This window comes from Petaurus breviceps, unplaced genomic scaffold, assembly GCF_028583685.1.
Source record: "Petaurus breviceps papuanus isolate PSGF00001 unplaced genomic scaffold, PetGlider_PUasm1.0 185, whole genome shotgun sequence".
Lineage (NCBI taxonomy): Eukaryota > Metazoa > Chordata > Mammalia > Diprotodontia > Petauridae > Petaurus > Petaurus breviceps.
This window is the reverse complement of record NW_027185797.1, coordinates 35,543,798-35,561,620: the sequence shown is the minus strand read 5'-3', so window position 1 is coordinate 35,561,620 and position 17,823 is coordinate 35,543,798. Positions and strand designations below refer to the sequence as shown.

General features: G+C 42.5%; 1 protein-coding gene across 1 annotated transcript in view; it reads right to left on the bottom strand.

Moving 5' to 3' along the window:
- Window positions 1-1,197: 1,197 nt before the first annotated feature.
- Window positions 1,198-17,823, bottom strand: part of LOC138161830 (zinc finger protein 585A-like) — a 49,517-nt gene continuing 32,891 nt past the window's right edge. The window contains exon 6 of the mRNA XM_069088807.1: window positions 1,198-5,797. Within this exon, the coding sequence (XP_068944908.1) occupies window positions 4,729-5,797 (1,069 nt within the window). The 3' untranslated portion in view covers window positions 1,198-4,728. The remainder of the gene's footprint in view (window positions 5,798-17,823) is intronic.

Here is a 17,823-nt window from a genome sequence, read left to right as displayed (position 1 = left end):
TAGGGAGGCAGAGATAGGCAAAGATAGCCCTGCTCTCAATGAGCTCACATACTCACAATACATGGCCTCCTTTGAACTATCCTCTTTCTTTAGAAGGTATACTATTCCAGAGCATATTCCCATCACGTGTCCTATACTCCACCAATACTGTAATAACTATAGTTTTCTTTTCTTTTTGGAGGGGGGAAGGTAGGACAATTGGGGTTAAGTGACTTGTCCAAGGTCACATAGTTTTGTGTTGTGTCTGAGACTGGATTTGAACTCGGGTCACCCTGACTCCAGAGCCAGTGCTCTATTCACTGTGCCACCTAGCCACCCCTAGTTTTATTTTCTTAGATTAGGATCTTATTTGCTCTGCTTGTAATTCATGTCTGATTCATTCCATGTGTTATTCATGTTGAGTTTATTTTTTTATTACTAGTGTCACAGAGTTGTAAGGGACCTTAATGACCATCTAGTTCAACTCACATTTAATGATGTGACCTTTCAGACTTTGAAAATAATTTAAAGTGACAAAGGTTCAACCTGCCTGATTACAGGTTAAAAAACAGATGGACAATGAGACTGGCCAGAGAAATTTCAGAAATCAATAGAAGCACCAGAATAATGATGAATTGGTTGAAATTTTAAAAGGGATCACTATTAGAAAAAACAACATTATGAAGAGCCCAGAAAACTACATCTGACTACAAAAATATAAAAAGAGAAACAGCATATATTTATATTGACCAGACTTGGGCCCAGAGTGAAAAAAAAATGCACTTCCCTCCCTTTTAGCAGACATGGGGAAACTTTGAGTACGGAATATTATATACATTGTCATAAATAGTTAGTATGTTGGTTGATCTTATTGAACTACTTCCCTCTGCCCCTTTTTGGTTAAAAAGGATGACTCATTAGGAAGCAGGTATAGTATATATATAGTATAAAGTTGATGTGAAAATCAATAAAATATTATTTAAAATTCTAGAAACATTGCATAATAAGGAGAAAAATAATTCAGTTCCACATTTATACCACAAACAACAACAAATTCCAAATGAACCCATGAATTCTATATTTGTGTATTCATATAACCAGGTATAGAACAGCCATATGAACACATACCTGTAAATATATATATAAATACATTCTAGATGCATACAAAGAAAAATATCAAGGAAAAAGTAGATTATCATTAAAGTATAGAAGTAGTCATTTGTTCTATTGTTTTAATAGTCAAGAATTTCAAAGACAAGGCTAATTGATTCAATTGTAGGAAAAATGATGTGTGGTGGATAGAAAGCTTGACTTGTAGTATTTCCTGGGAACTGATACATCTATAAGAAAAATGCCATCTTAAATGAAGGGGTTAAAATATGAACATTTCATGCAAAATCCAAATAGGTACAAATAACTTTTAAATAAATATAAGGAATCACTAATATACAGGACACAAACATATACACCAATGAGACGCTATCTCACCACTATTAAAAGGGACAAAAAATAAAAGAGATCATATGTAATGTCAGTAGGACTGAGGGAAAACTAAGATATTCATAAATACCTCAAAGCATGCAATATATTTGGGTGCCAATTTGGCAATATGGTCTAAGAGGCATAAAGCTGGTCATATCCTGGGACTCAGTGATCCCACTAGGTATATATTCAAAAGAAAAAAAGAACATCGGTGCAAAGACAGACAGACAGACAGAAATATACAGAATGTTAGAGCTGGAAACAAGTTCACTTTTATTTTACAAACCTGCAAACAAGAACATATCAAATAAACCCTGACATCTCAGCTATCCAGTGTTTATCAGATGACAAGTCCGAATAAAGCATTATTATATACCTGCAGACAACTTCCAGCATGAATTTAAGGACGAGAGTTGGTATTTACATAGTGCTTTAAAACTTAAATGTTTCCTATCCACTATCTCATTCAATCTATAATATGCTGTGAGGTGTGTCTTACAATTATGTTAATCCTTAGAGATGACAAAACTAAAGTTCAGAAAAATTGACTTGCCCATGGTTAATAAGTGTCTGATTATATATACATATATGTATGCATATGTACAATATATACATATGTATATATATGTGTATTATATAAAAGTTAATAAATATCTGAGTCAGGTCTTCTCAATTCACGGTCTAGCATTCCATCCACAATGCCACTAGACGCTTTACAATTCCAAGATAATATCAATAGGATTTCTAATATAAACTTTCTGACGTGTAAGGAGTGAGTCATGGTTGATGGGACTTAGGATATTTGGGACATTGAAAGAATCTCTTCAGTACTGTTCTCTTAAGAGGCAGGGTAGTACAGTGATAGAAGGCAAGTCTTGGAGTTAGTCTAGGGGACCAAGATGGATCAGCAGCAAAAATTCTTAGTGCCCCAGGCAACTCTCTGACATTGTTAAGTTACACAAGTTGACAACTTGCTTTGGTGGAGGGACTTCCTCACATCTGATGAAACCACAAATTTAGATAAAGTTTCTCTCATGTTCTCTAAGCATCTGCCCGGGCTCCACATTCCTTACATTTGAAAGATCTTTAAGGTACAACTTGATGGCACAGTGGATAGAGTGTTGGGTTTGAAGTTGGGAAGCCCTAAGTTCAAATCCAACTTCTGACACTATGTAACTCAGGACAAATCACTTAAACTTGTCTGCCTCAGTTTCCTCAACTGCAAAGTGGAGATAATTATAGCATCTAGCTCCCAGGATTGTTGTGAGAATAAGGTTAGGTAATTGTAAAGCACGTAACACAATGACTGGCACATAGTAAGCACTATATGTGTGTGTGTATGTATGTATATATATAAGCTATTATTGCCCTGTAGTGAAGGTATTGCCCCATTCATCATAGTCAGAATCCCTCTCATGACAATGCAGGGTGGTTCACAGAATCATAGAATTTCAAAAGTCAGGAGGGAACTCATCAGACATCCAGGATAACCTGTAGTTCCGAAAGAAACACCCCTATAATCTATATAGTTAGTATTCATTCAGCCTCTGCATGAAAACCTCAAATGAAGGGAAAGCCACTAATCCTCCAGGAAGCCCATTCCAGTTGGGATTGTCCTCATTGTTAGTAATTTTTTCTCACAAAGAACTCAGAAGCACATCAAGACTCAATGTAATGCTCTTTCCTTCTCTGGTGATTTTCCCCCTTTCCTCCAACCAAAGACCCATAAACTTAGAATTTTAGAGTTTAAAGAGACCTCAGCTTCATCTAGTCCAACCCATACCTGAAGGAAGCCGCCACTGTCACACGGTAGACAAATGGCCATTCAGTCTCTACCTGAAATACTCTAAGGAAGAACCCACAAACTACTGAGGCAGCCTATTACAGTTGCTTCCATTTTAGGACAGCTCTAATTATTCATAAGTTTCTCCTGCATCTTTACAACTTCTACCAATTTTTAGCCTTTGTGGTTGGCAAAACTGGTGACGTTGAGCTTAGAGAAAATAATGGGAGGTGGGAGTGAGGGGTAGTGCAATGGATGGAAATTGCAGAGGCCAACTTTGGCTGATGTAAGGAAAAATATCTTAATTACCACATGAAGGTAAAAGTATTGCCTCAAGAAGTACTGGGTTCTCCCTCACCAGAGATCTTCAAGCAAAAGTTTGTAAAATGTTGCTGACGGGACTTGGGGTCAGGTAGTTGGTCACTAAGGTGAAACTAAGTCAGATTCTATGACTCTGTAAATTCCCTAATATTTCTTAAGGGATGTCATTGTTTCATTATACTTAAAAAGTTGTCCTCCAGCATTAATGTTCTGGTGGTTCGTAAGGATCGAGTTGTTTGTAAATACTTTCCCACTTTCATTCTGTTAATACTGATTTTACCCAATATTTCCTATACTCTTCTATCCCATTAAGTAGAATGTAAGCTCCTTGAAGTCTGCTCTGAACATAGGAACTTTATAAATACATGTTGAATGAACCTTTAAGGATGAACGGCTGCTGAAGAAAATTTCTTTATAACGAAAGAATTTTTCTCCAGCAGGATTTATCTTACTTGCACTGGAGTTTCTATTACTAATGGAGGTTTTCTCACATTCAGTGTATTCAAAGGATTTTCTCCAGTGTGGAGCCTCTAATGCCAATCCAACAAGCATTTATGAATCACCTACTATGTACAAGGATACAAAGAAAAAATAAAAGATAGTTCCTGCACTCAGCGCACATGCTACTAGGGGAAAACACAATATATTAAGAGAAAAATACATGGAGAGATAAATCCATCCATCCACCCATCTATATATCCATCCATCTACCATCTATCTATCTGAGAGAGAGGGAATTTGAGGCAAGCTCTACCAGTTATGGGGAGCAGAAAAGGTTTTATATAGACATACACTAAGCCTTAAAGGACACCAGGGATTTTAAGAGGTAGATGAGCAAATATGTTTCAAGCATTGGTGACAGCTTGTTAAAAGGCAAAGTAGGGGTATGTTTTGTGCATGCATGTATGTTTGCATGTGTGTGTATGGGAGGGATGGGCATTGAAATTCAGAATTTAGGAAGCAGCAAGTTTAGAATGTAGAGCTCATGAAAGAGAGTAATGTGAAATGAGCCTAGAAGGGTAGATGGAAGCCAGATTCTTAAGAACAAAAAGATAAGTTGATACTTTAGGCCTTTCTACATTTATTACATTCAGTGGGCTCCTCTGCTGTACCAAGTCTTCAATGAACTGTAAGGCTTATGGTATAGGTGAAGGCTATCCTCATTAATCACCATTTTTTATTTTCTCTCCAGTATGAACTCTTTCATGTTTCCTTAGAGATGAGCTGGTTCGAAAAGTCTTCCCACATTTGCTACATTCAAAGGGCTTCTCTCCAGTATGAATTCTCTTGTGTACACTAAGGTTTCCCTTTTGTATGAAGGCTTTTCCACACTCTAGACATGTAAAGGGTTTTTCTCCAGTATGAAGTCTCTGATGCTTCCTAAGGGATGAGCTTTGGTTGAAGGCTTTCCCACATTCACTACATTCAAAGGGTTTCTCTCCAGTATGAATTCTCTTATGTTCAGTTAGCCTTCCTTTTTCTATGAAGGCTTTCCCACATTCATTGCACACAAAAGGTTTCTCTCCAGTATGAGTTCTGTGATGTTTCCTAAGTGATGAGCTTTTGCAGAAGGTCTTCCCACATTCATTACATTCAAAAGGTTTCTCTCCAGTATGTATTCTTTTATGTACACTAAGGTTTCCTTTTTCTATGAAGGCTTTCCCACACTCATTGCAAGTAAAAGGTTTCTCTCCAGTATGAATTCTCTGATGTCCCCTAAGTGATGAGCTTTTGCTGAAGGCTTTCCCACATTCATCACAAGCAAAAGGTTTCTCTCCAGTGTGAATTCTCTTATGTTCCGTAAGTCTTCCTCTCTCTACAAAGGCTTTGCCACACTCATTGCAAACAAAGGGTTTCTCTCCAGTATGAATTTTCTCATGCCCTTTCAGTGATGAGCTATTGCTAAAGAATTTCCCACATTCATTACATTTGAATTGTTTCTCTTCAGTATAAAGTTTCCATTCCTCTTTAAGGGATGTACTGAAGGCCTTTCCACAATCTTTACATTCAAAGATTTTCTCTCCTGCATGAATTATCTGATATTCGGTAAGTTTTCCTTTCTCTATGAAGACTTTCCCGCACTCATTGCATGCAAAGGGTTTCCGTCTAGCATGAATTTTCTGATGTCTGCTCAGTGATGAGTTTTGCCTGAAGGTTTTCCCACATTCATTACATGCAAAGGGTTTCTCTCCTGTATGAATTCTCTGATGTCTCTTCAATGATGAACTTTTACTGAAGTATTTCCCACATATGTTACATTCAAAGGGTTTCTCTCCTTTGTGAATTCTCTTAAGAACAAGAGGCTTTCCCCTCTGTATGCAGTCTTTTCTAAATTCACTGTATACAAAAGGTTTTGCCCCACTATAAATTTTCTGATGTCCTCTGTTGGATGGCTTTTTGCTCAAGGCTTTTCCACTTTCATTCCATTCATATGTCTTTTCTCCAATAAGTTTTTTATGATATTGAATAAGATCAGAGTGGAAGCTAAAAGACTTCTTGGATTTGCTGAACTTCCAACGTTTCTTACCTGTGGAAGTTTTAGGACATTTAAACATGCTTGAATACTGCTTGGAGCTCTTTCCATAGACAACAGATTTAAAGAGAACATGTTCTGTTGTAGTTCTCGGTTGTGGAACAATGACTGAGCCCAGGGTAAAATTTTGCCCAAACACATTACATTCATGGATGACTGTCACTGGCTTGGATTTCCTTTCCTGCTTGCCCTTCTGCTTTCTGACATCACATTTCCAGCTGTCTCCCAAACTGAAATTCCAAGGATCATCCTTTGTGAGTCTCAAAAAACTACCCTTCTCTGGAAGAGCCTCATTGGATTCATCCTTTGCCTCCTGATGAACAGAACCTGAAGGAAATAAATACAAAAAAAGGTCTCAATATCTACTGTTTCCTGTTGGGAAGAAAAAGAAATCTGATTTTTGTAATTTTTGGACTGTCTCTTCCACGTAGGACTAATGAGCAAAAAATATATAGAAAACTGTCGAGGGTTTGGGAACCACATCATGTTAAGACATAGGAAATCTCCTTCTCACAGAGAGGCGATGGGATAAAGGTGCAGAATAACACATACACTTTCAGACATGGCCAATGAGTGAATTTATTTTCTTGACTCTACATATTTCTCACAAGAATTTTGGTTTTCTTTTTTCAATTTGGCCTAGGAGAGGTAGGTAGGATGGAGGAAGCATTTATGCCAAAAACAAAAAGAAAAAAGAAAACAGGGTCACTGAAGCATTTTTTTAATGAGCAGGAAAGAACAGAAAGAATGTCAGAAGGAAACGCAGACAACTGGGACAGTTTGGGAAACTATGCATCAAATATGTTATGTACATCATATGCAAAAATAAAAGGACAGTTTCATGCATAGTCCTCTTCTTTTATTCTACAATGTATATGGAAATGCTCCTTTTGTTTGATTTGCCAAGTTCAGAATAAAAAGAATAAAGTAAAAATAAAAACCTAGAAACTCTAAGGTTGAAGAAGAGGGGACTTGGGCAGAAGCATAATAGTCATCCTCAACAATCTAAAATTAAATCATGGGGATTAGACATTCAATGCTACTCTAGTGGACAACTCTGGAACCAACCCATTAGAAGTTATAGGTAGGCAGGTGTTTAACTCATTATAACAGAACATGTAAATAATTAGCTTTCAAAAAATGATTTTTTTTTGGGAGGGTGGAAGGCAGGGCAATTGGGGTTAAGTGACTTGCCCAACATCACACAGCTAGTTTTTGTGTTAAGTATCTGAGGCCCGGGGTGGCCAGGTGGCTCAGCAAATAAGAGCACCAGCCCCAGTTTTGGGATGACCTGGGGAATCGAATCCGGGCTCATATACTTAGCACCACACCCAGAAATAACTGGCTGCATAACCTTGAGCAAGTTACTTAACCCCAATTGCTTATAAAAAAAAAAAGTATCTGAGGCCGGATTTGAACTCAGGTCCTCCTGACTCCAGGGCCAGTGCTCTATTCACTGCGCCACCTAGCCACCACAAAATGATTTTTTTTACACAAAGTAGTGAAAATCCCATCTGAGAAAGTATATGAGCAGAAGAAGGACAACTCCATGATAGGGATATTGTAGGGCAGATTTTGGTAGGAGTTGGAAAGTTAATCCAACAAATAACCTCTAAGGTCCTTTCTAACATTGAGATTTTGTCATTATTAATCCTTTTTATTCCTCAGAAAGTCATCTGTGAAAAGGAAAAAGAACCAAACAAACCATTTAAGAGATGTGAATAGGGAAGGGGGAGACATGGCCTAGAAGAAAGGAATGTGGTAAGCATAGGGGATAGTAAGGAAAGAGCAAAACAGGAGTAGAGTTCCTAATCTTGGAATTTAATTTTGGAAGGGTATCATTAGAAGCCTTGAAAATAAAACTCACTCATTTAGATTTGATACACGGGGCAATAACAATAAGTTATTATACCCTTCTAAGGAAGGTTCTTAAGGGAAAAGTCTTTTAAGTAAGTCCAGCAGTCTAGCATATTACAGACTGAAGTGACAGACACCAAGAATCTGCTCGTCACCTCAGTGTGAAAAGGTAAGGGTATAGACTGGGTTAAAATAACAGGAACAGAGCATAAGTAAATTCAAGAGACATTAAAACAAAGAACCAAAAGGACTCGGTCATGGTTGTAAAGCAGGAGAAAAAAAAACCTTTAATTTCTTTTGAAAAAAGTAAAACCTCTTCTTTTCGGACCAGTCTTTGTCCAAGAGACTATCTGTTCCCTAGCCATGCCCCTTCTTCCTGCTTAGGAGTCTCTTTTTGCACTTACCTTTCTCTGGACATCTGTATTGTTTCTCCGCCCCTGGCCAATAACAGAGCAGTTTCTGCACATCCCACTATTGCCTTTAAACGCCCTGAGCTTCTCTAATCATGAGCCTATCATGGCCTAAGGAGCTGTCCTGAAGCACAAACCGAGGAGTCCCAGTGAGAACTTGAGGTAACCATGCACCAAGTTCTAGGATCATCTTCCCTCCAAAGCATCATAGACTCCCTCCTTCTGCCATGGCCCAAAGCCTCTAGTGATAGCTCTAATTGTAACCCTTCCCTACCCTGCCCAGGCCCAGCCCAGGTCAGGGGTGGGAGAAGGGTTGGTAAGGATGCCTCCTTGTCAGCCTTCCTGTCTCACATTCACCTGGACGACTTCAGGTTCGCCATGTAGCTTTCCTTGAAAGATGAAAAGGCCCTACTATTGGTTTTGTTTGTTACCTCAGTCATTTCTTTGGCAAAATCCATTTACCCCTAGAAATAGACCTTGACATAGTGGCAGGTGCTATTACTTTCAGCTTTTGCTACCTCTTCTACAAATTTCGTTTATTCCTAGCAATCAACAGATACTGACACTAACTAATGGAATACAAGAAATGAAGGAAGTTTCAGCCTTGAAAAAATCCTGGAAGGGAGAGAGGGAGAGAAAGGGAGGGAGAGACAGAGACAGAGACAGAGACAGAGAGACAGAGACAGACAGAGAGAGACAGAGACAGAGAGAAGAGAGATACAGAGAGAGAAGCAGACACCTATGGTCACCTCAAAATTATATTTTTTTTTTACTGCAAAAGGCAAAATACAGAGATTCCAAAGGAAACTAATTATATTAAAATACAATTATCAATATATTAAAAAACAAAAAACAAGTACACAGACTCCAGGTTAAGAACTCCTACACTGTGCTACTGAAAAACTTGTCCAAGGTTTGGGGACCTTCAGAAGTATAGCTCCTTGGCCAGCATTTCCAAGGAAATGCTTTTAGTCCCATGACTAAAGAAAGAGCTGGGCTGCTGTTTAAAATGAATCCTGTCTACCTGGTCATCACTCATTTACCCACCTGGACAAGTGTCTCTTGGGACTTCTCCCCCTGGCATCAATGGCACTTCACCATTCTCCAATTGGGAGATTACATCTGACTGGAAAACCAGAAGACCTGAACCCAGGGAAAGAAAAGAGCCCTATCACTAGGCAGCTTTCAGTGAATAACAACTATAAATAACATCTCCCATTTTACAGGGCTTTAAGGTCTGCAAGCCCTACAAATACTATACGCCATCTGCTTTGCTGCTGTCCTTAGGACCATGGAACATCTCCATCTGACTTGAGGCTGAAACCTCCCATATCCATCATCAATTCCTTGAAAGAAGGGCCTGTCTTGTTTTGCTATTTTTGTCCCCAGGGTTAGCACAGTGCTTTGCACGTAGTAATCGCTTAATAAGGACTTCCCTGATTCATTCACGACCTCATTAGATCCACACAACCCTAGGAACATCACAGTGAGGACAGAGGCTTGTAGAGATGAAGGGCCTTCCCAAGATCGTAGAGCTCATGAATACGTGAGGTGGAATTAGAACCGAAGTCTTCTGACTCTCAGAGTAGTGAGAATGTTATCTGTTATGCCGCCCTAAGAAGTCATAGAACAGGTATAAAAGTCCTTCAGAAATCATTCATTTGGCCCACTCATATGAAAGGCTCCTCTTCTCCTTGTGCACTGGGCCTTTTATGCCACTGGCATGATGAGTTCCTCATGAGGAACCGTGTTTACCAGTGCACACCAGCCTCTTCCCTACAACTCAGAGGCTCAGAGGGAGGCCCAAGCCACTGAGAGAATAAGTGACTTCCTCAGGGTCATGCAGGTAAAGGGCAGCAGACAGAGAGATGTGCAAAGCCTACTCTGGTTCACTCTGTCACATGGCCTCAGGGGTCCCTTCTTAATCTTGGAGTGTCACCACAGAAGCCGTGGAGAGTACAGAAGGCAGTACAGAGAAGCTGGAGATTCGCAGTTTAAAAAATTAAGATTTGTCACTTGGGGATGGGGGTGGTGCATAAATATTTCTCTCGACTCTAGAACATGGGTTTTTTGGGGGTGTCCTGGGCCCCTCTGTCTGGTGAAACCGATGGATCCCCTAATCAGAATCACGTTGTGAAATTCATTAAACAAAATAGAGGAAACCAATTATATGGAAATACAATTATCTATCTAGCTATATATATATGTATTTTATTAATAAAAATATATAAAAACAAGTTCATGGTTAAAAATCCCTACGCTAGATGATTTAGAAAGCTCTCTTCTTCATTACTCATGTTCTTAAACATTTCTGGAAACCAAACCAGACCCAGCTGGTGGCAGGAACAGAACTCTAATGCAAGCTAGGCTAATTCTTCCTTAAAAGGTTCTGAAACCTTGGGGTGGCTAGGTGGTGCAGTGAATACAGCACTGGCCTTGGAGTCAGGAGGACCTGAGTTCAAATCCAGCCTCATACACTTAACACAAAAAACTAGCCATGTGACCTTGGGCAAATCACTTAACCCCAACATCCCTCCAAAAAAAACCAAAAAACAAAGAAAAAAGGTTCTGAAACCATCCTCAAGCCTTGGTTAGCTCATGGCACTAAAGGTTAGGCTGCCCAGGTACAAAGCAGCCACAAAGAGCTCTGTGGCAACCCTGGTGCCTGTCTGGTTGGTGGATCACGATGGGTGAGTCAGGCAAAGGAGATTCTTTCCTCTGAATCAACTGAAGTGTCCTCAATGCCGAGCCTCAGTGAATACTGTGAGTCTCCTTCTCCTGCTATAGCTCGGTAAGTGTCCTTTTGTTAACTGTAGAATGACCTATCCTACCTACTATCACCGCCTACCTGACCAGCCTGAGTCAGGACCAGTCACCAGGCACCAATTCAGAAACCCCACAACCTTTCACCAGTAACAATGCACATCTTTACCCAAGGATACGAGGTTCTGATAGTTCTCCAGCATCACATCCCGGTACAGGTCTCTCTGACCTGAGTCCAGATGCTTCCACTCCTCCCTTGAGAAGTCCACGGCCACATCTTGGAAAGTCACGGATTCCTGAAACAGCAAAAACATTCCTGTTCACCATGAAGAATTCCTCCCATGGGCCTTGGAGCAGAAATTAAGTAGGCAAGATACATAGGGATCTCATGGCACTGAGTTCATCACAAACATGATGATTAACTAAGAAAGACTTGTAGAGGAGGAGCCAATTAAAATACATACATACATATATATATATAAAATGCTAGGGGGTCCATGGGTACAGAATGTAACATATAATGTCAGATTTTTTTCAATGTACCGATCAGTATTGCTGAATTTTTTCTCTCTTTAAAAAAATATTTGTTCTAGGAGATGCCTTTCTGGAAGAGCCATGAGAGTAGGATACAGGAAGAAATCTAGACAGCGTAAAAAAACCAGATCAGCAAAATTTATTTAAAATAATACTGCTGAATTTAAGTGGAATCACTGGTACCATTTTTAAGACGGAGGTTTATGGAATGGATTTAGCAGCAGACCACAACAATAGGTTGCCAGGAAAAACTCAATAATGAATACACAATGGGGACACAATTAATACAGATTGAAGCTGAAAGCTTGGTACAGCCCATTAATGCCAAGTGGGGAATGGCAAGGGTGACCATGGCATTCAAAAGCAATCTGGAACAAACACTTTTAGTTAATCAGCTTAAAGTCCAGGGCCTGGCAAGGCCTTCCTGCCCCTACAGAAGTAATTCTCACTAAAGCAAAAAGCAAGTCCAGCGGTGTGAGGGGCCCTGCTGTGCAGAGACGACTGCAGCGGGAGGCAGCAGGCCTGGATCTGAGTGTGTTACGTAGGAGCTGTGAGCCCAAGATCTTGGGACAGCGACCAGAGTTGCCAAGTGACTGACTTCAGTTTCATCTGAAAATAAGCCTGAAGCTAAATGATTTTTTTTCTCATTCTTTTAGTTTCCATGAACAAGTTCAAGAATTTGCAAGAAGTAAGAGGAAAGAAAACTGAAAGGAAAACCTAAAGACCATCTAATTGTGGCCCAGACCTAAAGGATTCTGAGCCCTGACACTCTCTGTTCTAGCCAGGCCAGGCTCCACCCAAGCTCTCCTGGGGGATAAGGCAGGCAGATACTCAAGCAGCATTCATTGAAGGCCCACTGCATGCCTGGCACTGTGCTCAACACTTGGGTTACGAGGAAAGGCAAACAACAGCTCCTGATCTCAAGGAGCATGAATTCTAACGGGGGAGACAACCTCTAAACAACCAGCTACATACAAGGTTTACACAGAGTTGTTCTTTGGCTCAGTCATGTCCAACTCTTTACGACCCTGCCTGAAGTTTTCTTGGCAGAGATACTGGGGGGATTTGCCATTTCCTCTCCAGCTCATTTTATAGACGAGAAACTGAAGCAAGCAGGGCTAAGTGACTTGCCCAGGGTCACACAGCTAGGAAATGTCTGAGGCCAGCTCTGAACTCAAGAAGATGAGTCTTCCTGACTTGGGTCCTGGCACTCTAGACACTAAAAGGGGGTAGGAATCAGAAGATGGAAAGGATGACAGGCAACGAGAGGATGACTGCAGCAGCAGGGCACCATCCTGCAAGCAGCCTTCCAGGAGCGCTAAAAAAAAAGTAGAATAAACTGAGGAGGGCAAGGGCTCTAAAACACAAGGAATTCTTTCAACATATTTAGAGAATGTAAAAGATCAAAGAAGGGATAGTCCCACTGCTTGGTGTGAGGGGGACAATAACAGATATGGAGAGAGGGCAGAACGATGTCACTTCTATTCTCTTTTTGGGGGGAATGACTTGGAATTTTCTTGGAACTAGGAAGAGTAGAACAAAAATAGCTAATCCTGAGTTGGAAGCCAAGGACTTGGCTGTCCTTGGGGATTTGAGGTCAGCGGGTCAGGGTGAAGTGCCTGCCCTGCAGCACACCGTACAAACCAGCAGCCGGGACGGGAGCCTATGGCAGCGATTACTGAGAGGGGAAGGGGTATCATTGTGTGGTGAGGGACCTGGGGAGACCAGTCCAAAATGGTTGAGAATGAAGCGTGCAGAGCCAGAAAACAAGGTGTATGATGATCACAACACTGCAAAAGAGAAAACACTGTGAAAGGCTTGAGAAACGTGACTGACAGCCAATCCTGCGTCTAGAAGACAGATGATAAAGCGAGCTTCTTACCTCGTGGCAGAGAGGTGGGGAACAGCAGGCACAGAATGGGGCATTAGCTTCTGCCCATGACCATTACAACACAAATCTGTTTTGCTTGACTATACTTTTGCTACAAGAAAGAGCTTTTGTTGGGGGAAAAGAGGGAAGGGAAAGGAATAAGCATTTACATAGTGCCTAACATGTGACAGGCACTATGCCCAAGTGCTTTCTAAATATTTTCTCATTTGATCCTCAGAACAGCCTATGAGGTGGGTGATTTAATTATCCCCATTTCTAGCTGAGGAAACCGAGGCAAACATAAATAATTTGCCCAAAGTCACACTGCTAGTATCTGAGGCTGAATTTGAATGCAGGTCTTCCTGACTACAGGCCCAGGCCACAAGAACAGTGTACCACAATGCCAGAATCATCCCACCTCCTTTTTGAACAGTTACAGGGCTGGCGATCAGGAGAACAGGGTGGTGTTCACCCACATTGACCCCTACCATTCTGCTGAGATAACATCATCCATGCTCTTCCCTTGGAATAGCTGGAGCACAGAGTAACAGCCATATTGGAACAGTATCAGCTGTGAAAGACTTGGCTGTTCTGATCAGTGCAAGGATCCAAGGCAATTCCAAAGGACTCATGATGAAAAATCCCATCCTCCTCTGGAGAGAGAACTGATGGACTCGGTGCAGACTGAAGCACATTTTTTTCACTCTCCATATTGTTCTCACCTACTTTTTTTCTGGCCGCACGGCTAATACAGAGCCGAGTTTTGCATGACTTCACAGCATAACGAGTTTCCTGTTGCTTGCCTTTTGATTGGGTGGGGACGGGATGGGAGGAGGAAGAGCATTTTGGAACTCAAAATTTTTAAAGGAATGTAAAAATGGCCAGACAGCCTGGCATCCCCTCGGCCTCCACAGCCAGCATGGCACGCACGTGTATCTGCAGGGTTGGCTCGGGACCTCCTAAAGCTATGCACTTTTTGCTGAATGTGTGAGTGGCTATCAGTCAGTTATTTGAATGGATTTCTTTTATCTTTTTCTTTATTTTGTTCTTGTTTATTAATGCTTGTAAGTGGTACATGAGCAAGGCGTTAATAAAACATTGCAAGGGAAACGTTAATAAAACATTGCAAGTGGGAGCACTGTGGGCCATGGTACACTTAGATTCGGAACTGGTAAAGTGGTTACCAGAGGGAGGGAACCTGCAGCCTGGAGGTCACATGTGGCCTTCTAGGTCCTCAAGTGGGGCCCTTCGACGGAATCCAAATTTCACAGAACAAATCTCCTTAATAAAAGGCCCAAGGAGAAGTCACTACGGGTTAACTCAGAAGGAGGCCTCCAGGACGGCACCTCAGAGACCTAGGCTAGAACATCCCCTTACCCTGTGCCTGCAGGGTGCTGGAAGCACTCTCCTACTCACCAAAGCCTTGGTTTCCTCATGCTTTAAATAAAGGGGTTGTGCTACATAAGGCTTGAGAGCCCTGCCGGCCCTGCTGATCCCATGACGGCCCGACTTCTAAATCCTCCATCAGAAGAGAACAGTCAGAGCCTTCTGGGAGGCTGGGGTCCCTGACTGGGCCACAGCTGACCAGAAAAGATCCAGGACAAAGGAAAGCAAAACATCCTCACTCTGAGAAAGAAGAGGGCATGTCGAGGGAGGAGAAAGCCTAACTCACCTGGGACCTGGCTGGCAGCAGCGAGGATGTCATTCCTTCCTCCTCTCTCTGTGCTCCTTTCTTGAAGGGCAGAGTTTTGAGAAAACAGAGCTGTGCAACAAGAAAGACGCCATGAAGGACAAGTCGGCCCCAAAGCTCCCACACTGTTCAGGGCAGAATCTCCCAGATGCCAGCAGGGCAGGAGCCCCATGGCTCCTTTATGGACAGTGGCTAAACGGAACCTTGTGAGTGGCCCAAAATCAGAGAAAGGAGCCATCAATAGTTACTTAGTGCCTAAAAGGCTGACTCCCGGCAGGTGTCCAGACACAGCTCAGTCTGGGAACAAGGAAACACATCCAGGCTCTGGCCGCAGCCCTGCCTCCTCTGTGCCGTGCGGCACTGCACATGACTCAGTCATATCTTCACTTTACAGAGATTTTCATTCCTTTCCCTAATTCCCAAGATTCGTAAGGAATCCACCCTCTAATTTCTCTGGAGAAGCCATTTCTCAGTCTAATTCACCACCTTTCCTACCACAGAGACCATGTGGACTCCCTGACTCATTCAACATCTATTAAATGCCTACTATGTGCCAGATACTGGGCAAGGCCCTGGGCACACAGAGATGAGGAGGAGACAGGCCCTGCCCTTCTCACATTCTTCGGTGACATTTCCATAAAAGTTCAACACGAAACAAAGTCATTGCCAGGTGGAGGGCGCTGGCAGCCTGGTACCCGAGACAGGGGAGGAGTTGGCAGGGGCTGGCAGCTTCCTGGTGGCTAGGTGGCACGATGGAGTCAGGAAGACCTGAGTTCACATCTGGCCTCAGATACTTACGAGTTGGGTGACCCTGGGCAAGTCACTTCACCCTGTTTGCCTCAGTTTCCTCATCTGTAAAATTAAATGGAAAAGGAAATGTCAAATCACTTTAGAATCTTTGCCAAGTAAACCCCAAATGGGCATATGAAGAGTCAGACATGACTGAACAATAGCAGCAGCAGCTTCCAACACATTCTGGCCCAGGGCCCTGATTCCAGAGCCAGGGTTCCTGCCCACTCTGACAGGCCCAGATGAGTAGCATCAATGCACCAAGCACATAATGCAAACCCCCTGGGGGTTCAGCCTTGCAGTATAATTCAGAAATAGCTCCAAAGCCATGTGTGTGAGTATCTATGGACACACACACACTTAGAAGGTCAATAATGACAGCTAGCACTATATTGCACTTTAAGACTTTCAAAGTGCTTTACAAACTTTCATAACCCCAGGGAGGGAGATGTTAATATTACCCCCATTATACAAATGAGGAAACTGAGGTAATCTGAGGTAAAGTGACTGGCCCAGGGTCACACAGCTAGCTAGCGGCTGGGGGGAGATCTGAACTCAGGTCTTCCTGTAGTCAGGAAGTCTCTCTCCAATCCACACCCAGATGTCTGAGTGAGAAACACAGCGGCAATTCAGTACAACATGGTGATGAGATTCCTCCCAGTGGGGCTCAGATCCAGGTTACAGGGTCCCACACATGAGCCTCTGCGGGAGTTGTGATGGATGGTGGTCAGGCTTCTGGGACGGAACTCTCCACCATGGGAAGGACCAGGTGGAGAAGCCCCTGCTACCAATGCAGCCCCTATGTCATCTCAGAGACCTTGGCCAGGGACACTGAGCCCAGCGGGGTCAGGCCAGACCTGGAGCCAGGCCTCTCTGGCTGCATGGCCAGCTCCGGAACCACTGGGTCATGCTGCACGTTTACACATCCCATTTCTCCTAAAGCCCCACAGCCAGCTGCCTGCAAAGCAGGGCTGGAGCCTGCCTGTTCCAAGGCCTCCGTGCTGCTTTTTCATCCTCTTTTTAGAAATGTTACGTGATTTGTCCAAAGTCACACAAATGTAGACAGGATGTGAACACAGGGCTTTCCTGACTCTAGGTTCAATTAATAATTCTGTGGATGGGCCTTGGTCTTGGAATCAGAGTCCTGAGGTCAAATCCAACCTTGGACACTTACTAATGTGCTCAGTTTCCTCAACTGTAAAATGCGGACAGTAATAGCACCCACCTCACAGGGCTGTTGTGAGGACCGAGTAAGATAATATGTGTAAAGTGCTCTACAAAGCTTAAAGCTATATAAACACCAGTTGTTGTTTTGTTGTTACAGGCGACGTGACTGCAGGAGGGTGGCTACACTTTCCCCCTCTCGGTAAATCTGCTCTAAATCAGCGCTCGCCTTCACAAAGAGCCTTCCTCAAAAGGGGGGAGCGTTAACAACTGGAGCGGTCAGGGAAGGCTTCCTGTAGGAGGCACTAACGAAGCTGGGACTCAAAGAAAGCTGGGGGTCCTAAGAGCATGAGATGAGGGGGGCATGCAAGGGGCACAGCCTGTGCAAATGCATGGAGAGTCACCATCAGGTGGACCATAAGTAGTTTTAAAAAAGGAAGAATGTGAAATGCTGTAGGGAAGGTCAGCTGGAGAGTAGCTCTGGAGGAAGCTGAGATGTGAGAGGAAGAAGGGAGGGAGGAAAGAAGGAAGGGATGGGAAGAGGAAGGGAAAGAAAGGAAAGAAGGAGGGAGGAAGGAAGGAAGGAAGGAAGGAAGGAAGGAAGGAAGGAAGGAAGGAAGGAAGGAATGAAGGAAGGAAGGAAGGAAG